The sequence below is a fragment of the Kogia breviceps genome, chromosome 15 (genome assembly GCF_026419965.1).
Source record: "Kogia breviceps isolate mKogBre1 chromosome 15, mKogBre1 haplotype 1, whole genome shotgun sequence".
Taxonomy (NCBI): Eukaryota; Metazoa; Chordata; class Mammalia; order Artiodactyla; family Physeteridae; genus Kogia; species Kogia breviceps.
Genome location: NC_081324.1, coordinates 79,063,933 through 79,086,036, shown reverse-complemented (window position 1 = coordinate 79,086,036; position 22,104 = coordinate 79,063,933). Strand labels below are relative to the sequence as shown.

General features: G+C 46.5%; 1 protein-coding gene across 1 annotated transcript in view; it reads left to right on the top strand.

Moving 5' to 3' along the window:
• VSIG10 (V-set and immunoglobulin domain containing 10) overlaps nt 1–21,024 on the top strand; it is a 37,909-nt gene extending 16,885 nt beyond the window's left edge. Inside the window, exons 3-9 of the mRNA XM_059041080.2 lie at nt 2,718–3,020; nt 5,140–5,400; nt 12,009–12,302; nt 15,179–15,289; nt 15,587–15,602; nt 17,117–17,328; nt 18,252–21,024. Of these exons, the coding sequence (XP_058897063.1) occupies nt 2,718–3,020; nt 5,140–5,400; nt 12,009–12,302; nt 15,179–15,289; nt 15,587–15,602; nt 17,117–17,328; nt 18,252–18,277 (1,223 nt within the window). The 3' untranslated portion in view covers nt 18,278–21,024. The remainder of the gene's footprint in view (nt 1–2,717; nt 3,021–5,139; nt 5,401–12,008; nt 12,303–15,178; nt 15,290–15,586; nt 15,603–17,116; nt 17,329–18,251) is intronic.
• The last annotated feature ends 1,080 nt before the right edge of the window (nt 21,025–22,104 follow it).

Sequence of the window (22,104 nt, the reverse complement as noted above, 5' to 3'; positions counted from 1 at the left end):
TCAAAGTTGTGTTCTCTCTCATCAAATCGATTGTGGATGTTCATCTGTACATACCGTCTTAGCTTGTAGCCTGTACGAAAACAGACAGTGGGCCGTTGTTTGCCGATGCATGTTCTAGAATCAATGTACAAGTATACTACTGTTAATAATGTCAGATAACATTCATAGAGCATTGACCACATGTCAAACACCAGGCTAAGTGTTCTGCTTATATTCTCTCATTGGATCCTTCCATAACCTGGCGATAGAAGTTACTCCAGTTCTTTTCATTTCATAGTAAGGACGGGAGGGTGAGAATAGGAGGGATGGACACTTGCTCAAGGTTGTCTGTCTAGAAGCGGCAGTAGAATTTACACCCAGGTCTGTCTGAATGCAGAGTCCAAGTTCATAACCCCTAGGCTAAGGCATCCATCCAAGAAACTGACATGACCAAGGCCTCCATAAGATGCGGAACCTTTGTAAACACGCTGTATTTTTCTTTATTCGCTGTTTTATTTTTGTTTCCTCCCCAATCTGTCTGTCTCTCCGAGTGATTGCTACCATCACCCTGCAAGCAAAAAGGCCTGGTGGTTTCTGTTTAAGAATATCAGCGGGGTGGAGAGAGAGGTTGGAGGGATGGAAAGGGGTACCGCCTTCTTTTTAGTCAGAGTAAGGGAAGAACCCCAGGGATTTAAGACGATGGTGTCAGCTTTAATTAAGAAAGCAGACTCAACCCAAGGGTTTATAAAAAAGCTGTAACCTTTGAACACTTAATTCAGAAGCCCCTTCGGGTTCTCTCATTTGATTTTTTTTTTTTTTAACCCTTCCGCCTACAGCATTCTCATCCATTCCCTTTATCCAAACCCATGTTTTGCTCAGCATTGTGCTGGTCAAAAGCCCCTCCCAGGGAATTCCTTCACAGTCCAGCGGTCAGGACTCGGTGCGTTCACTGCCAAGGACAAGGGTTTGATACCTGGTCGGGGAACTAAAATCCCGCAAGTCACATGGCGCAGTCAAAAAAAAAAAAAAAAAAAGCCCCATCCCAGCCAGTTTCTGGGGGTCCCACTGTTCATGACAGGCCTCTGTGGCCCTCCAGACCACAATTTGGAAGACCCAGGTGGTCCAGTCTGACACAGTACCTTTGCTGGCCCAGGCGTGGCTACCAATAGCACAGAGGTGCCCTGTGCTTGGCTGGGTGCTTGCCAACTGTGGGCGCTCCCTAGGACCTACTGGTCCACATACCTACCCAACTAGTCAGCAACAGGCAATGGGGTATTTGAGCACCTCCCAAACTACAGTATAATTTTTCCCCCAGACCCTCTGTGGGAGGTGACATGATTCCAGCAAATCATTGCAACTCTTAGGAGCCAGCCCTGACTAGACAGGCATATTGTCAAGAATATTTTCCTCAGAAACCCACAATTTCTGTTGTTATACAGTGACCCCGGAATAGTTGGAAGTAGCTTCTGTACTTTGAGGGGATCTGGCAAAGCCTTTCCTCCCGCTAATAATTTATCCCCTGGGCATATTTTTGTCCAAAATTCTACAGTCATAGATTTATCCCTTTGACCAAGCATTGCCCTTTCTGGACTCTTCTTAAGAGGAAGTCTCTGGTGGAGGCAACACACTACGGACTTTAATGTAAGTAGGATCAAAGAGGATCTTAGATGCACTGGGTACCAATCGTGGGACGGCATTTCTGGCACTGTTCTGAGTGCTGTACGATACTAATTCATTTAATTGTCGTGACAACCCCATAAAGTGGGTTCTAACATCACCCCCATTTTACAGATGAGGAAATGGAGGCTTAAGAGAAGTTAAATACTTTGCCCAAAGTCACACAGCTAGTAAGCGGAGTTCAAAATTGGGACTGGAACCAAAGTTTCTTGTCTTTCAGTGTGAAATTGTGCCAGGGGTCCCCAAGACCACCCCCAGCTTCACTGATTCTCTAGGAGAACTCACAGGACACAGAGGAGCACACTTCCAAGAGTCCTCTCCCAGTGCAGTCACATGGCACACGCTAATTCCTCCAGCAGCAAGTTGTGGCAACACGTGTGGAATATTTAGCAGAGGCGCTCGTTAGAGACTCCAGCGCCCTAGGTTTTTACTGGGGCTGGTCACATAGGCATCCTCTGCCTAGCACATACCAAAATTCCAGACTCTCAGAAGGAAAGCAGGTGTTCAGCATAAGCCACACTGTTTGTACAAACAGTTTAGGCCTGGTGAACCCCACTCTTACCAGTTCTGGGGACGGTGGGAACCCCCCTGAAATCCAAGCTCCTAGTTGCCAGCCCAGGCCAACCTCGCAGGCAGTCCTTTCTAAGGAAAGCACTCAGGCCTGCTATGTTAACTCTTTTTTTTCTTTTGTGGGATCTTAATTCCCCAACCAGGGATTGAACCCAGACCCTTGGCAGTGAGAGTGCAGAATCCTAACCACTGGACCACCAGAAGTCCTGCTACATTAACTCTTTAAGGCACAGATATCCTTTCCACTCATCCAAGGGGCGATTTGCATTTTCCATCTTCTGTAAGGATTGATCCCCTCAGTAAATCTCACAGAATTGCTCAAGAGTAAATGAAAGCATGCCTAAGGGCACTTGGCACAGTGTTTGTCACATAATAAGTGATTGATATTGTCATCCTCACTGGCTACTTCCTGATCATCTCTGTGTCTCTTAGAGCTGGTAAGGGGCTCCAGTTAACTCTTAAGCCTTCTCCACCCGCTCTGTCGTTCCCAGGAGGCCCCTATCAGGTTGAGGTCAACATCTCCAGCACCGGCAGGCTCTCCAACGGCACACTGTATGCGGCCAAGGGCTCCCGGGTGGATTTCTGCTGCAGCAGCAGCTCCTGGCCTCCGCCCATGGTTGAGTGGTGGTTCCGGGCCCCGGATTCGAGCACCGAGCCCTTCGGAAACAACCTGACGGCCAGCTGCTTCACGCTGTTACTGATGTCGCAGAACCTCCAAGGGAACTACACCTGTTTGGCCACAAACATGCTCGGTGGGAGACATCGAAAGGTGACCACCGAGCTCCTGGTCTACTGTGCGTAAGAAGTGCTCCCCTCCCCCACTCCTTCACCTTGCCCCTTCGTGAACTGTGTGTTTGTGCCTCCCCTTTGTATACAAAGACTTACCTGATGCACAGGTTCTACCATGCTTCTGCAGCTCCCTCGACACACACGTACACATGTCAAAGAGAGTGTTGCCTCTTCTGGAAGCTCACTGCTAACTAGGAGTACAGGAGAGTCCCTGTGAGTCATAGAGGGTTAATGCCAGGTCTAAAGTTTTTTTTTTTTTTTTTTTTTTTGTGGTACGCGGGCCTCTCACTGCTGTGGCCTCTCCGGTTGCAGAGCACAGGCTCCGGACGCGCAGGCTCAGCGGCCATGGCTCACGGGCCCAGCCGCTCCGCGGCATGTGGGATCTTCCCGGACCGGGGCACGAACCCGTGTCCCCTGCATCGGCAGGCGGACTCTCAACCACTGCGCCACCAGGGAAGCCCCTAAAATTTTTTTAAAAATTGAGGTGAAAGTATATAACATAACACTAACCTTTTTAAGATGTACAATTCAGTGGCATCGAGTCTATCCACAGTGTTTTGCAACCATCACATTTATCTAGTTCCAAAACATTTTCATCACCCCAAATTGGAAACCCCATATCCGTGAAGCAGTGACTCCCATACCCTCTTCCCCGAGCCCCTGGGAACCACCAGTCTATGTTCTATCTCTATGGATTTGCCTATTCTGGACATGTCATATAAATGGAATCATACCCTATATGACCTTTGGGGACTGGCATCTTTCCCTTAGCATCATGTTTTCAAGGTTCATCTTGTTGTAGCTGTGTCAGTCCTTGCTTTCATTTCTTGGCCTAAGGGTATCTATTGTATGGCTCTACTACAATTTGTTTATCCATTCATCTGCTCTCATGCTCTCCATGAACACAGGCCCTCTAGCGCTGTTAAGAACCAATAGTTCATGAATCTTTATTTTGCAGGAGAAGAAACAACAACCCAATGCACCTATGCACACATTTAGTGGAGGAAAACCACTGTAGAAATAAACACAGGGTGCACTCCTAATCCATGCTAACGAAAGGGAGCGTGAGAACGACAATTAGCTGGCAGGGCAATGGCACACTTACTTTATACGTTATTCAGAGCCTTTGTAAGTCTCAATGCTGTCTATCATAAATGACATTTATCGGGGCTTCCCTGGTGGCGCAGTGGTCGAGAGTCCGCCTGCCGATGTGGGGGACACGGGTTCGTGCCCCGGTCCGGGAAGATCCCACATGCCGCAGAGCGGCTGGGCCCGTGGGCCACAACTACTGAGCCTGCGCGTCCGGAGCCTGTGCTCCGCAACGGGAGAGGCCACAACAGTGAGAGGCCTGCGTACCACCAAAAAAAAAGACATTTATCGTATATAAAGTCATACGTGCTTGTTGTAGGAAACAGATGAGTAGAAAGAAGAAAATAATCACTTGTACTCGAACCATTATTTTGGTATATTTCCAATAATTTTTCTTTTAGATGCCACATATCTACAAATAAGATCCAAATTTCTATTTATATGTATTATATAAAATACATAAAGGTATATGACATATGTAATATATATACTATCTACATACATATATAATATATATTATTTTATATATAATTATGAACACATAGGTTACAACAGGTTTGTAATTTGTTAAATTTTTATATATTTTTTTAAGTGGTACTTGCCCATAGCAAAAAAAAAGTGTGTGTTGAGGTTTGGGGATGAATAAATCTCTGTCTTCCTGCAACTCCCTCTAGGGACCAGCAGTGCCCAGTAGAACTTTCTGTGATGATGGAAATGTTCTCTTCTGTATGGTCTAATAGCTACCATGTGTGATGACTAGGAAATGTGAGTAGTCTGATGGAGGAAATAAATTTGTAATTAATGGAAATTTAAATAGCCACACGTGGCTAGTGAGAAATGCAAATCTCTTCCAAGATTTAACACCCAGCCGAGGAAACCCAGCTTGTGTCAGGCACTAATTTGTGCTAGGAGCTATCTCAAGGTACGCTACCTGGGGTTAACGTTTCTCGGATCCCCTGGTTCCGTAATCCTTAGGGTCAGCCCAGTGGCTCGTCTTAGTCTGTGATTAAGGCCACGTCCGCTGGTGTTTTGCAGCGCCCCCTCCGTCAGCCCCTCAGTGCTGGGCCGAGCTGTCGCCAGGATTGTTCACGCTGCAGCTCAGCTGTCGCTGGGCCGGAGGATACCCAGACCCAGAGCTCCTGTGGACAGAAGAGCCAGGAGGTGTGGTTGTGGGGACGTCAAAGCTGGGGGTTGAGATGCTGAGCCAGCCCCAGCTGTCGGACGGCAAGAAGTTCAAGTGTGTCGGGAGCCACATAGTGGGGCCGGAGTTAGGAGCCAGCTGTGTGGTACAGATCAGTAAGTCTGCTCTGCCTTGTCCTGGGGTTCTGGGGTCCACTCACCTTCCTCTTTTCTGGGACAACCCTTTGAAAGAAGGTCTGGGAAAGAAATCCCAGGGTGTTGGAGTGAACGGAATTGCTTCCATTTCTTCCTTCCTTTTGCTTTTTTTTTTTAATTGAAGTATATTGGATTTACAATATTGTGTTAATTTCCGCAGCAGAGTGATTCAGTTACACACACATACTACACACACATAAATATCTGTATACACACATTCTTTTTTATATTCTTTTTCATTCTGGTTTATCATAGGATATTGAGTATAGTCCCCTGTGCTATGCAGTAGGACCTTGTTGTTTATCCGTTCTATATATACTAGTTTGCATCTGCTAACCCCAAACGCCCTCTTCGAAGATCTCTTCCTTTCAAACTTTAAAGATGCTTAATGAAACTTCTTGATTGTAGTCCAAGCTGGTTTTCCCTTGCCGTTTCTAAGTACTGAAGATGGAGCAGTGAACAAGACAGACAAGGTTCATTTACTAGTTATCTCCTGTGATGGAACAAATTACCCCAGAACTTAATGGCTTCAAACAACAGTCATTATCACACGATTTCTGTGGGCCAGGAATTCATACAGGGCAAGGTGCTGACATCTTGATTTAGAACTTCAGACTTTCCGAACTGTGAGAATAAATATCTGTTGTTTTAAGCCACCGCGTTTGTGGTACTTTGTTACAGCAGCCTCAGGAAACCAATACGATGAGTAAGCCAGGGCCAGAGCGCGTTGGGTTGCGCTGGCCCTGGCGAGGTCGCCCTCAGTTTATGAGGATAATCCTCAGAGGCGCAGCTGTGAGGAGTTGACATGCTGAGAAGTGAGCCCTGCTGTGTCAGCCGGTGCTTGTTTTCCCAGGCAAGTGGCATTCAGATAGTTTACCCTTCCCACCCACTCATTCAGCACGCTTCTCCCGAGTGTCCCCTCTGTGGCAGGCACCATACCTGGCCTTGGGTAACCTAAGGGACCAAGACTCGCTTTCTGCCCTAGGACAGGGGTTGGTAAACTATGCCTCATGGGCCAAAGCCGACCCAATTGGTTTTAGGACCATTTTTTTAAAATGAGATTTAAGTCACATAATATAAACTTCACTATTTTTTTTATTTTTATTTTTTGGCCGCACCGTGCGGCTTGGGGATCTTAGTTCCCCGACCAGGGATCGAACCTGCGCCCTCGGCAGTGAGAGCGCGGAGTCCTAAGCACGGGACCGCCAGGGAAGTCCCTAAAATTCACTATTTTAGAATTTATAATTCATTGGTTTTTTTTTTTTTTTTTTTTTAGTATGTTCACAATGTTGTACTACCATCACCATTCTAATCCAGAATATTTCCATCACCCCCAAAAGAAACCCTAGCAGTCACTCTCTCTACAAAGACCACGTGAGGGTACTCATTTCCCAGTATCTCCACCGACATCGGGTGTTATTAATTTTTTAGCTTTTTCCTGTTTGCTAGTTGGGATATGGCATATTGTTTTCATATGGTTTTCTTTGATCACTGGTGGAGTTGATAATTTTCACATGTGTATTGACTTCATGTATATTATCTGTGAATTATCTGTTCATATTTTGTCCATTTTTCTATTGGTTTATTCATCTTTTCTTATTATTCCATAGGAGTCAGTTAATTTCATAGAACTGTCATGCACGTTATAGATATTTTTCTGGCATATTTGGCTCCTAAACCACATTTCTGTTAGTGATGAACAGTTTCTGATTTTGAAAGATTCACCTCTGTCAGTCCTGTTCTTTTTTTTAAATTTTTTAAAAATAAATATTCATTTATTTATTTATTTGGCTGCACAGGGTCTTAGTTGTAGCGTGCGGGATCTATTGATAGTTGCCTGACCAGGGGTCGAACCCGGGCCCCCTGCATTGGGAGGGTGGAGTCTGAACCACTGGATCACCGGGGAAGTCCCCTCTCAGTCCTGCTCTTTTAGGTTTCTGCGCTCAGAAGGTCTTTGACTCTTTCTTATTAACTTACTGTTTGTAATCCTCACAGTAGCCTGCAAATTAGGATGATCGGTAAATTGCAGTTGATAACATGTGTGAACTAATTTACCCAAGATCAGTTGGCTCGTAAGTGACGGAGCCAACACATAGCCAGGCTAGTCTGACCCCAGCACTCTTGCTTTTATCCAGGTAGTGCTGACTGCTTTCCTGGTGACCTTCCACACATGATCTAGCAAGTCTTTTGGGGTAGGATTTAGGTGCTCAGCGTGGTTCCAGGTACTGTGGAGGAATACAGAGTCTTTGCCTTAAAAGGAATTAAACTTTACTTGGAGAGAGAAGTCTGGCAGATGTGAAGCAGGAAATGACAATATCACAAATACAACCGATCCTTGAACACCACAGGTTTGGCGCTTCCACATACATGTGGATTTTTTTCAATAAATGTAATTTAACAGATCTTTAAATTAACTCACCGTGGGGAAAAGTTTGTGTCTGATTAGAGATCACAGGATATAGAATCAAAAGAACTAGGGTTTGAGTCCTGATTCTATCCAAACTGTTTCAGCTTCCTGTCCTTGGGCTAGTCATTTATCAACTCCTTTGTTTCTGAGGCAGAGAGAGCAGGAGGTGGATTTTTAGATCTCTGGCAGGTTGGTCCCCCAACCCCCATGTTGTTCAAGGGTCAACTGCTATGGTGACATTAACATTTACTGAGTGCAGATAGGGTGCAGGTGCCAAGTGTTTTGCACACAGTATCTAGTTCAGTCCTCAGTCACCCTGTGAGCTGAGAGCTCGCTTCATCCCCGAAGAATTAGTTTCCTGGAGCTGCTGTAACAAAGTATCACAAACTTGGTGGCTTAAAACAACAGCCGTTTATTCTCAGTTCTGGAGGCTAGAAGTTTGAAACCAAGGTGTCGGCAGGGCCGTGCTCCCATCAGAGTCTTCATGGGAGAATCCTTCCTGGCCTCTTCAGCTCCTGATGGCTCTATGTGTTCCTTGGCTTGGGGCTGCATCACTTTGGTCTCTGCATTCGTTTTCATGTGACCTTCCCCTCTGTGTGTATGTCTCCCTGTGGCCTTTCCTCTTCTTACAAGATACCAGTCCTTGGATTTAGGGCCCACCCTCAATCCAGGATGATTTCAACTTGAGATCCTTAACTAGTTACATCTGCAAAGACTCCATTTCCGAATAAGATCACATTCTGGGGTTCTAGGTGGACATGAATTTGGGGAGGACGCTCCATTTTACCGATGGTGAAACAGAGGCAGCCGACTTGCCCAGACTGCAAGTAGAAAGCAGTATGCACACTCAGAGTGGTACATAATGAGGATGTCCCAGGTGTGTTCTGGACAGTAGGTCCCAGGAAGTGAATAAATGATGGAACGATGATGAGAGAGGGTGACATTAGCAGAGGCAGCTGGTGGGGTTATGTTGTTTTGCCCTTACCCTTCCTTTCTTTTTTTTTTTTTTTTTTTTTTTTTTTTTTGCGGTACGCGGGCCTCTCACTGTTGTGGCCTCTCCCGTTGCGGAGCACAGGCTCCGGACGCGCAGGCGCAGCGGCCACGGCTCACGGGCCCAGCCGCTCCGCGGCACTTGGGGTCTTCCCGGACCGGGGCACAAACCCGTGTCCCCTGCATCGGCGGGCGGACTCTCAACCACTGTGCCACCAGGGAAGCCCGACCCTTCCATTTTATTTGCAGATCTTGCCTAAGTCTTTATTCCTGTGACCCCTGAGACTTGACCAATAATTTGAGTCTAAATATGTGCTCAGGGTTAATAAATGTGTCAGGAGAAGGGAGCTGACTAGAAGTTTTCCCGATTCCAGGAGCACAGGGAGCAAGCACAGAGCCTGGACCCTTCTCGGACTCTGACACCATCCAGTTCTCCCCGCCTCCCTCTTGGGCACTCGAGCGTGGATGTGCATACAAGTCACCTGGGGGGGCTGGTTAAAATGCAGATTCTGACTCTCTTGGTCTGGGTGGACCCAATATCTGCATTTCTAATTGCCTCCAGGAAGCGCTGATGCTGCTGGTCCGAGGACCACACCTTGAGTAGCAAGGCTCTTGCAGGCGAGGGGTCTCTGGATCATTCCAACTGAAAGGACTAGTACGACACTGAAGTGTAATGCTAGCGTCCATCTCAAGGATCCAGGGCAGTGTAGCCCCCAAGCTGATGAATAACGATGCTTTCGGGAATTCCTGCTTCCCAGATCCATCGATCAATCTATCTGTCATTATCTATCTACCTTTCTTTTCTTTCTTTCATTTCTTTTCCTTCCTTCCTTCCTTTCTTCCTCCCTCCCTCCCCTTCCTTCCTTTTTTCCTCCTAATTTCTCTTTCTCTCTCTCTCCCCCTCTCTCCCTCCCTCTCTCCCCCTCCCTGCCTCCCTCTCTCTTTCTTCTTCCCTCCCTCCCTCTCTCTCTCTCTTTCTTCCTCCCTCCCTCCCTTCCTTATTTCTCTCTTTCTCTCTCTCTCTCCCCCTCCCTCCTTCCCTCTTTCTTTCTTTCTTTCCTTCAGCTGTGCCACGCAGTTTGTGGGATCTTAGTTTCCCGATCAGGGATTGAACCTGGGACACCGGGCAGTGAAAGCACCAAGTCCTAACCACTGGACGGCCAGGGAACTCCCCAGGTCTCACTTTATATGGTGTGTAGCCCCTAAACTGAAGACGCCAACTCAGCCTACGATAAGCTGCGGGGTAAGCTGCGGTGTTACTGAGCCCTGTGCATGGTGGCCCCAGCATGTGGTCTGCCTCCTGCAGATCTGTAAGGGCCCAGCAGCACCTGCCCCACCCCTGAGGCAGTATCCCTTTAAGTGAAACTCGTTGAATTTATAGATGCCACACTAGCTGGATGGTGACACAGCTGTCTGAGGGGTGAGTGCTGTGTCTGGCAAAAGTACGTGATGTTTGTTTGGGGTTCAGAGGAGGTGCACTGGGGGAATTGTTTGTTTTGCTTTTAATAAAGGAGGAGGGGGCCATTTATCAAACTTTGGTTTGGGACCCCCAAATACAGCCATACTGATGAGGCTTGTCACTGCTGCTGGCTTTGTGACCCTAAAGGAAATTCTAGTTAACCATAAAGCGGAGAAGGAGTGATTTAGCAGCATGGGGGGAATCTGACAGTTGATCTAAGAAGGAGTGTCCGCAGGTGAGTTTTCTGATCAAAACCAGGTTTGGGGTATTCTCTTCTGTTAACCTGACCTAGAGAGAGAGGCTTCTGGGTTGTTCCCCCCCAACCCCCTTGCCCCTTCCCCCTTCCCCAGATGCCAGCAGCGAAATCCTAGTTTCTCTCTTGGAACAACTGCCAAGGGGAAGCGTGTAGTTTCACTCTCCAGGGCAGGAACCCAACATGCTGCTCTGTATCCTTCAGCTGCTGAAAATACGGATTTCATAAATCCTCCCAAGATGAATTTGCTACCCTTCCCAAGAGGGTGTGCCTTTTGGGAAAAGGCTTCTCTTGCAAAGCATACAAGTAGATCTCCAAAGTGGACCTCATAGCTCCCTGTGTCCCTCTTAAATCAGACCCCAAGGCCACAGGGACGCCACATTCTGAGTTTTCTAGGACAGACCTGTGCTAGACAGAAGAATGGCCCCCAGAAGATGTCCACATCCTAATCCCCAGAACCTGTGATAATGTTACCTTACATGGTAGAGGGACTTTGCATCTGTGATTAGGGATTTTGAGATGGGGAGAGTGTCCTGGGTTCTCTGGGGGGGCCCAGTGTGATCCCAAGGGTCCTTATAAGAGGGAGGCAGGAGGGTCACATGCAGTAGTGAGAAGTGATGACAGATGCAAGAGGTAGGAGTAATTCAGGGAAGGGAATATGAGCCAAGGAATGCAGGTGGCTCCTTTCTAGAAGCTGAGAAAACCAGGAAATGGATTCTCACCTAGAGCCTCCAGAAGGGACCAGCTCCGCCAACACCTTGATTTTAGTTCTGCAAGATTATTTTGGACTTCTGACCTCCAGAACTATAAAAGGATAAATGTGTGTTGTTTTAACTGCTAAGTTTGTGCAATTTGTTACAGCAGCAACAGGAAACTAATACAGCTGCCTTCTGTCCCCTGGAACACCCTTGTCAGGCTGTGTGCCCATATCTTATCTGATCAGTATGGTTATTATATATAGAAGCTTACAGCATAGGAAGTAAGGAGATGTGGACCACAAAAGCGTGACTCCTTGGGTTCCATTCTTACACAGAGTGACCAACTCATCTTGGTTTGCCTGGGACTTCACCAGTTTTAGCACTGAAAGCCCCCAGGTCCTGGGAACCCCCTCAGCCTTGTGCAAACCAGGACATCTGTTCCCCCTAAATCCTAGCTGCTCACTTATTTAGTCATGTGACTTTGAGCAAGTTACTTAATTTTCTCTGTGCCACAGTTTCCACATCTGCAAAATGGGGGTGACAAGATTGTTGTGAGAATTATTAATTAGGTTAATAAGTAGAATGGTGCCTAGCCCATTGAATGTTCAACAAATATTAGCTTTTATTATTATATGAGACCAGGTGCAGTACAGAAGTTCCTGGAGTTGCTTTGTTTGGAAGAAGTGATATTCTTGAAATCCTCAGACCACCGATTGAATCTCCTTCAACGTTTGTCTTTCTTTACCTTCTTCTGATGGTCAGGGAGGCCCTCCCTTCTCTCTGAGCCCATGAAGACTTGTCTCGTGGGAGGCAATGTGACGCTCACCTGCGAAGTGTCTGGAGCCTACCCCCCTGCCAAGATCCTGTGGCTGAGCAACCTCACCCGGCCGGAGGCCGTCATCCAGCCCAGCGGCCACCACCTCATCACCCAGAGTGGCCAGAGCTCCACCCTCACCATCCGCAACTGCTCCCAGGACCTGGACGAGGGCTACTATGTCTGCCGGGCTGAGAACCCCGTGGGGGTGAGGGAGGTGGACATCTGGTTGAGCGTGAAAGGTGAGTGAAGTGGCCCCGGACGGGGAGGAGGAGGGCCGAGAGCTTCGGAGGACCTGGCATCAGCATGGGGACAGCTTGGTGCCTTCCTGCATGTGGGTCACTGCCATCTGGGAGAAGGCCTGTCTGCTTCCATGCGGCTTCACAAGGTGGATGGGAAAAGTATTGTCCAGTCCTAAAGCTCTAACATTTGCATAGGGATAAAAAAGTTATTTAATATCTGTTACATCCTAAAGGAAAAAATATATATATATATTAAAATAAAATACACACATGTATAAAATAGATATAATTTATATATATATACATATATATATATATACAAAATGTAAGCTGAGAAACATAATAGCAAAATAAACACCCAGGAAACTACCATCCCACTTAAGATATAGAACGGTGCCAACACTGCTGGAATTACCTGCAGATAGTGTCGCCAGATTTAGAAACCGACAATAGCAAAGCTAAAAAAGCAGGATGCTCACTTAAATTTGTATTTCAGAAAAACAAATAATTTTTTTTTAATGTACATCCCCAGTGTTGCTTGGGACATACTTATTCTAAAACAATTATTCACTGTTTATCTGAAATCCAAATTTAAGTGGGCACACAATATTTTATCTGGCAACCCCACCTGTAGGCCCATTTCCAGGCTCATCCTGGGCCTTCTGAAAAAGGTGACCACTATCCTGAGTTTCATGTTTTATTTAAGAAAAAATATGCTGCACACGTACACATTTCTACATAATATATTGTTTGTTTTAGAGTTTTGAAAAATGGTTGTTACCATACAAATGTAGTCTTTTGTAATTTGCCTTTTTTTTTTTTTTGTGGTATGCGGGCCTCTCACTGCCGTGGCCTCTCCCGTTGCGGAGCACAGGCTCCGGACGCGCAGGCTCAGCGGCCACGGCTCACGGGCCCAGCCGCTCCGCGGCACGCGGGATCCTCCCAGACCGGGGCACGAACCCGTGTCCCCTGCATCGGCAGGCGGACTCTCAACCACTGCACCACCAGGGAAGCCCTGTAATTTGCCTTTTTTATCCCACATTTTGTTTCCAGAATTTATTCATGCTGATGTGTACAATTATACTTTGTACCTCTGTACTGCTGTATGATTTTCCATTGTATCACTCACTACTCCACAACTAAGTTACTGATTTTCCTGCTGATGGATGTTTGTGCTGCTTCTGATTTTTTTGTTGTGATGAACAAACGGTGTTGCTATGGAAACCTTTTACCAGCCCCTTGTGTACATATACCCAGGTCCCCAGGCAAATATTTCTCTAGAATATTTGTACAAGGAGTAGATATGAAGGTTAGGTGATGTGCATTTTCATCTATGAGATAACATCAAATTATTTTCCGAAGTGGTTATACCAATTTCCATTTGCAACGGTAGTCGTTCCACATTTTCCCCCACAGACCTTTGTGATTTTTGCCCATCAAGTAGGTGTAAAATGAAATCTCACTGTGGTTCTAATTTGAATGTCTCTGATTACTAAGAAGGCTGAGCATTATTTCATATGTTTATTTGCTATTTATGTTTCATCTGTGAAATACATAATTGTGTCTTGATGTTTTCCCCTTTCCTATAGATATATAGGAGTTCTTTAGAAGCTCCATGTGCTAATTGTTAGTTTTACATGTTACAAATATCTCCTTTCAGTTGTCTCTCTTGTTTTCTTTATGGTATCCTTCGATTTGCAGACATTCTTACTTTAATGTTGTTGACTTTATGAATCTCTTCTTATATCATTAGCAATTTTTGTGTCTTAAGAAATCCTTATCTATCCTATGATCATGAAAGTATTCTTCCATATTTTCTTAAAGTTTTAACACTTGCCTTTCATAGCTAACTCTGTAGTCCATCTAGAATTGATTTTTGTGAATGATGTGAGGTAGACATCAAGTTTCCTCCACCCCCCAATTTGGATAACTATTTGGTCTAGCACCACATCCTGAAGAGTTTCTCTTCTACTCACTAGTCTGTCCTATATCAAGTTTCCTTCTGTGTGTGGATCTGTTCTTGGATTCCCTATTCTGTTCTCTTTTTGAAAAAAAAAATATATATTTTTGGCCGTCCCAAGCAGCATGCAGGTTCTTAGTTTCCCCAACCACGGATCAAACCTGCACTCCTAGCAGTGGAAGCACTGAGTCTTTTTTTTTTTTTTTTAATACATCCATTTATTTATTTATTTTTTATTTTTTGGCTGCATTGGGTCTTCGTTGCTGCGCACGGGCTTTTCTCTAGTCATGGCGAGGGGGCTTCTCATTGCGGTGGCTTCTCTTGTTGCAGAGCACGGGCTCTAGGCGCGTGGGCTTCAGTAGTTGTGACTTGCAGGCTCTAGAGCGCAGGCTTAGTAGTTGTGGCTCACAGGCTTAGTTGTGGCATATGGGCTTTTCCCCTGACCAGGCATCGAACCCACGTCCCCTGCATCGGCAGGCGGACTCTCAACCACTGCGCCACCAGGGAAGCCCCTTCTTCTTTTTTTTTTTCTGTTTTTACTTTTTATTTATGTTTTTGAATTTTATTTTATATTTTTATATAAAATTATATTTTTATATAAAATTAGTTTTATATAACCAATTCTTATTAGTTATCTGTTTTATACATATGAGTGTATATATGTCAATCCCAATCTCCCAGTTCATCCCACCACCACCCCCCCCTCCAATGTTCTTTTGCATCACATGCTTTGTTTGATTCCCACAAACTGAAGTCGAAAAATGAGATCTTTATCTTGCTCTGCAGAGAGGTCATATGCCTTGCCCAAGGTCCTGAAGCCGAGATAAGAGTAGGATCCAGGCACAGGAGGGGAGGTATTGCCCTCCTAGCTGTGTGTATCACGTGGCCGAGTCAAGGGTGTGATTTGTCTTTGCAGAACCTGTAAACATCGGGACAGTTGTGGGCACCATCGTGAGCCTCCTTCTGCTGGGGCTGGCCGTTATCTCCGGGCTTCTGTTGTACTACAGCCCTGTGTTCTGCTGGAAAGGTAAGGGCTCCCCGGGTCCCTTTGCTTCTCTCTGAGGCTTCTTGAGAGGGTGTGGGTAGGGGGGAAGGTGGCCCCTGTTATGCTCCCACCTGAAGCTCCATTCGAGAGGTTTCCAAATTGGGCGCAGATGTGCAATAATGAAGCACCTAAGAACCACGCCTGAACACCCTGTCATCTCTCGTATTGGGTCAGTTTTCTCATTGTCCATTCTCTTGTAAATGTTAGATTGAGTAGAAACTTCTGTGAGGCCGAAGTGGATATTATTGGATATTAATGTTTTTTCTTTTCTCCTTTCAGTAGGAAGCACTTTCAGGTGAGTGTTCCCTAGACTCAAATCAAAAATCCATTTCCATGATGCCTTCACTGACGATTTGTTTATAATGTTTCATAAGAACAATAATAACCACCGCCACTGGGGACCTACCACGGGTCAGACACGGGGCTGGTGCTTCCTCAGGCATTATTACAACCTAGTCATAAACTCGTCAGGGTGCTGCTGTTGTCTCCGTGTTCCAGACAAGTCGAGAGAGGCTCAGTGAAGCAAAAAGCAGCTTCTGCAAAGCTCATCCAGGGAGTGAGCGGCCGTGCCTGCAGTCAGACCTAGGCCGGACCCCATTCCAAAGTCTGCGCTCTTTTTACGACGCCAGACCTCAGGGCCAGGCACGTTGCTGGACTGTCACTGAGGCATAAAGACAGCATGTACATGTTGAGCCCAGTCATTCATGCATTTATTTTATCTAGTTTTCCTTTTCTAAAAGCAAGAGTAAGTCATAGTCTTATAGCACGTTTTGGAAGACCAGTCTGAGCATGCCCAGAAGCCCCTCCCGAAAGGAAACCTCAGTCGGGGCAAAGCAACTAAATGGAACTTATGTAGTTAGCCTCCTAAGGAGATTCTGGGTGGGAGCAAAGAACTCTTCTCTTTGCTCCTCTTATCCATTTACAACTATGAGGTATTATTGTTCTGGGACCATCGTTCATAATGAGGGGATTTTATGGTTCTGGGACCATCTTTCAACGGAAAGTGTTACCTTTACAGCTCTGTTTTTGAGGGTCATTCTGGAATGAGTCTGTCATTCACCAGGCTTAATTTTCACAGAAGGGAGTAGCCTGGCACAATGGGAAAAGGCTTGGGAATGAAGGGACCTGGGTTCACATGGCAGCTCTGCCCTTCAAGCCCGTGGCTCCCGGAAGATCCCTGACCCTCTTTGAGCCTTTGTCTCCTTATCTGTTTCTCAGAGGCGGGCCGCAAGCATTAAATGAGAAGGTGATGCTTCTAGGACTGTGACTAGCCCGTGAAATGTACAGTCTGGCTGAGCAGGCAGAATTAGCAACAAACTAGAGAACAATTCAGTGTCAAACCGCTGGCCGAGGACACCAAATTCAGTCACAGTTCAAGGCTTCAGGGGGAGGCGGAGGACTTTACTTGGGCCTAGAATAATGAAAAGGTGGAGAAATTTCAGTAAGTGCAGGAGCAATAGGGGCATTTCAGGAAAGGAACAGAGCATATGTGTACCTGCTGTGAGGGGAACTGAAATGGTGGGTGCTTGGGACAGTGAGGTCATCTGCCTGCGAAGCAGCGGGGTGGGGAGAGGTGGAGTGATAAAACTCACCCAGCACAAGATACAACTATCTAGACAATCTTCGGCAGCATCTCTCTGCGAGGTCACAATCGCACTGTCATCTCACGGCTCAACCAAGTTGAATACATGAAGAATTTTCCATGTTACCAAAGGGGCTGCAAAGAACCAAGTGTTTCCTATTCAGTGAGGGCTGAAGTGGGAGAAAACAGGGTATCTTCTTGATTATTTCTCCCCTTCTGGAAATTAGGAGGCAAGACATGGGAGATGTCATGGTTTTGGTGGATTCAGAAGAGGAAGAGGTGGAGGAGGAGGAAGATGCTGCAGAAGAGGAAGAGGAGGAAGCAAGTGAGACGTACGAGTCTCCAAAAGAAGTAACCAAGTACGGCCACATCCACAGAGTGACCGCACTGGTGAATGGGAATGTGGACCGGATGGCCAATGGACTCCAGGCTCTGCAGGGTAAGCTCTTTGTCCTTAGAAGCTCTCTGCGAGGTTGTGGTGGGCTTTCCCGGAAGAAATCGCCAAGGGTCTGTCTTTTAAAGGTTGGGAAAGACAGTTAAAGTTTAATCCAGAATCTGAGAATCTCCTATCAACTACCAACACACTAATGAAATGGACAAATATTTATCAAGGGCCTGCTCTGGGAAAGGCACAGATTGGTACCGTCAGGCACTAGAAAAGAAAGACCGATGGTGAAGGGCTTTACGAGACCAGTTAGGGCGAACAGACTGAAACACGAGGGGGAAATGAAAACACAAGGAAGATTTAACCAGCCCTTTGCGAGGGCAGTAGAGGAGCTTTGGCAAGAAGGAATCTGATTCCCTGCCTGATGAATGATACGTTTACAAATCGCAGAACCTCAGGAGAAAGATGAGAGCCCTGAGGGGTGCATTGGTTGGGAGACGTTTTGTGGAAGACATGGGCTATGAGGCCCGTCTTTCAGGACAGCTAAGTTTGAATAGGCAGAAAGGAGGAGGGGTGGCCCAGGCGAGGGGAATGGTAGAAGCCAAGAGCGTGGAGGGCGGGCGGTGTCAAGTATGTCAGAGGATTTTGAGTGGAAAGAACAGGTAAAAGCAGGGAGACACACCCTGTCCCACCTGCTCCTCCACAAAGTCATCAGTAAAGGTCTAGAAATAGAGGTGATTGAAAACTGATTGGGGGGGGCGGGGGGGATTCCCTGGCGGTCCAGTGGTTAGGGCTCTGTGCTACCACTGCAGGGGGCATGGGTTCAATCCCTGGTCAGGGAACTAACATCCCACATGCCGCATGGAGCGGCCAAAACAAAAAGAAAAAAAAAAAAAAAAAAAAGAAAACCGATATGGAAACAGAGTCGCCCCCGTTGAGATTGCTCAGAGTTGGGTCTACTTTTCCGTCCTGTATAGATGGCAGCATTGGGCAGCAGAGGTGACATCATTTACGAAGAAGACAGGCCAGTTTGAAGAAGACAACTGTCCTTTGTTATCCTGTCTCAAAAGCTTGGAAAGCTACGTTGAAGATGAGTTTTATATTCTGCTTCACTTGACTGGCATCCCTGCCTGAGGGCTGAAAACGGTTTGTGGCTCTCAGCAAAAAAAGGAAAACACACACACACATCTTTCCTTCCCTTTTTTTTCTTTTGTCTAAATTGGTTTGATTTACTCTAAGTTTTCTGAACAATGTTGAAAAGCTTTGGAACGGGCAGTGTGTGGGGGGAAAGCTGCATTTGGTATCTGAGGTGCCCCTGTCGCTGTGCCCCTGGCCTTCTCCAGGTTGACTGGTGCTGAGATGGGGGAGGCACTTGGCCTCGGCGCCCTTTGTCACTGTTAGAGGTCTGTAACCAGCTCGCCCGGCACACGAGGGAATAGTGTGGGGTGACAAGGACACTTCCTTTCTCACTGCCCAGGTGAGCTGAGGAACCAGGCACACGTCAGCTCTCTGGAAAAGGTGTGTGTGGGGGTGTCAGCTACTGATGCTAATCAGAGGGCGGCACTTTGCTTCGGGTTGTGAATCGGAAACACCTGGTCTTGCATCTGGACTCTGCTCCTTACCTGCTTCATGGGCTTGGGCAGGTAGCTTTACGTCTCCCGTGAGCCTCAGTTGCTTCATCTGTGAAATGGGTGGAACCACACCTATCTTACAGGGCTATGGTGGGGACCGAGGCACTTCAGGATGTGAGGGTGCCTAGGAGGTGCTCCGTAGATGATCGTTATCTTCTTCTTTGCCTTCCTTAGCAGAAGAAGAAAAATGTCAACTGTTCAGTTACAAACTGCTGCCTGGGCCTTCCATTCTCTGTAGAATATTCCAGACCAGGGCATCATCAGAGCTCTCCTGGGGATTTTTGCCACCTTGGAGATAGAATTCTTTTCAAAAGAGGTAGGGGCTGATAAGAGGAACTGCCTTTCATTAGAATCTCGCATTTTCCAGAGCTTCGTGTTTATAGAAAAGCCTCTTAGGTGATGCACTGTTAGCTTTCAGACTTTCCCATCCTTCCTTTCTCCTGTGGCTTTGAAAAAGGCAAGGAGAAATGTTTTCTAACAGATTAGATCAGTTCGTCTGGCCTTGGTTTCTTGATCTTGGAAATGAGAATGGGAAAGCTTGTTTCCTTCCTACTTCTTAAGGATGTTATGAAGACACGCTGCTCAATAATGCTAAGTTTTGAATGAAAATAACATATGATGAGTTTAAGCTGCTGCTGTTCCCTGTACCGTTTAGAGATTTTTTTTTTCCTTTCTAATTTCATCCTAATCTCTTAAATGTCAGGGACCTTCTAAGGGTGTAAAATATGTGTGCTAAACTTGAAAATCTGACTTGAATTTGCACTCTTCAATGTTGCATATCCTGCTCTGATGGGCACGACTTAAAGGGGAACTTCGTCTCCAATAACAGGACCCGGGACTCCTAAGATGAGAAGTGTGTTACCTGCAGGGTTACCTTGCAGGTGTGGTTGGAGCAGGTCCACTTTCTTGGATGAAGGGACTAAACTGAGGGAGTCACTAGAAGTGAGCCCTGTCCCCAGCTCAGAGCACTGGGGAGGTCAGAGGCTGCTGCAACGTCTACCCGTCAGGGATAGCTGTGACCTGCAGTTCTCTTGTTGGGCTGGGTCTTTCGCTGCATGGAACCTCACATTCTTAACCACTCTAACCAGTCTAAGTTAGTGTCATTTCAGAACGGATACTTGACAGGTTGTGTTTAAACTCACTGAACACTGAGCTAGTCTCTGGATCCGACAGTCCACCCCGCAGAGGCGACCATATTTAAAAAGGGAAAAAGCAAAGAAACTATTAGGAAAAAAAAAAAAAAAAAATCCCTAGCTGGGAATGCAGAGAATGATTTGCAAGATCACTGAGATGCTTCCTGCGACTTCCTCTTCTGCACGCACACCTGATGATAGGGAAACCTTGGAGGCAGGATCTTTCCACTAGTAAATGAGAGCTTCAGGGTTTTGGTGCCAAACATTATTAACCCTTGTCCAGCTGAGCTGTGATTGTTGTCACTTATATCTGAGCCCTGTGTGCACAGATAATATTGCTGGGTCAGTTAAGAGCTGAGGTACTGGGGGGTCTTCAAGCTTTAAGGATTTTTAAAGAATTAGGGCTTTTTTGCTTTTCTTTAAGACGACCCATCCCCAACTCCACCAGTACATTGACAGCGGGTTACAGACTTTCTGTGGCAAAGTCCAACTTGTTACATTGTGCTTTAAAATAAAATCTTATCTGAATGTATTATGAACTGGAGAGGAGGAGGTATACTTACCATAACCAGGAAGATAAATACTTCCAGGCCATCGCAACTGACATTCCTTTTCCTCAAAACCTGGTGGACATTGGGAAAGGGGCTGTCGTAATCCTGTGGCTTTGATATCAGCTCCCATTCTCACAAGCACACACCAACCCTGTTACTGCAGCAGGAAAGCCCATGATGGAAGATTTCCCTAACCCAGGCACTGAAACCTGGAAGATCATCCTTGCTGGGTAAAGTTTATTATGATGCAACATGTGCCAACTGGGATTTCTCACCATGGTCCTGGCCAGGAACTGCTGCAAAAAGAACGAAACAGATCCCTCTGCATTATTTACATTTTAATAATTGGTGTGGGGGCAAGGTTGGGAGAAATTCATTCTGAGGTTATAATATGGATTTTATTAAGATAATGGAATAAAGTTATTTTTAAATAAATGCTTTAGTCATCTTCATTTAGACCTGATTAATAAACTGAAAGATTTGGGGAAGTGGATTTGCTGCCCACAATTTTTGTTTTTTTAATTAGCTTTCTCAATATTGGTAACAATATTGTCTTCGTTGCCGTGTTATTCTTTTCCACGACTTGTAGATCCTACCCACCCTCTCATCTCTCCTAAACTCCTCGAGAAATTTGTTCGCCATTGTTTTCTTGCTACATACCCTCAAACACACGCCTCTTTTTGGTCAGATTGTTTTATTTATTTATTTTTGTAGGTGTTGGGTCTTTGTTGCTGTGCGTGGGCTTCCTCTGGTTGTGGTGAGCAGGGTCTACTCTTCGGTGCGGTGCGCGGGCTTCTCACTGCCATGGCTTCTTTTTATTGCAGAGCACGGGCTCTAGGTGCGCGGGCTTCAGTAGTTGTAGCACGCGGGCTCAGTAGTTGTGGCGCACAGGCTTAGCTGCTCCGCGGCATGTGGGATATTCCCAGACCAGGGCTTGAACCCGTGTCCCCTGCACTGGCAGGCAGATTCTTAACCACTGCGCCACCAGGGAAGTCCCCCCATGTTCTTTTTAACCCAGTCCCTCCATTTTCATGTCCCGTGTGTTTAATCCAAGCCTCTGTTTTCCCAGCCCCTCATTTTACCTCCGCCTGTTTTCACTTCTGTTCCGTGCTGTCCCTCAGGCTTCCTGGGTCACACCCACGTTCATCCAGCTTGTCCATTTCTGGACCCTCCCACCACTTTTGGCCCCTCTTTTTCTCTGGCTGGCTGCCCCTTGCTCTCCGCCCCTTTGAATCGCAGCACGTTCATGTTTTCACCCTCCATTTTCCGGTGGGCGTAGTTTTCTGGTTCCCATTTTTTAAGCAACGGCGGCTGACGCCTTTCTCTCATCCTACACTTTTTTTTACTCCTACTCAGCCCCTTCATTCCTCTACCGCGGCTCCCATTATAACCTCTGAGCTCCCCGCCGCCTCAGGTTGCCAATCTTACTCCTCTGCCTCATTTCTTCTCTCCCGCCGGGGTTCCGGGACCCCATCCCCCCAGTTCTCTCCTCAGTCTTTGCTTTTCGTCTCCCCC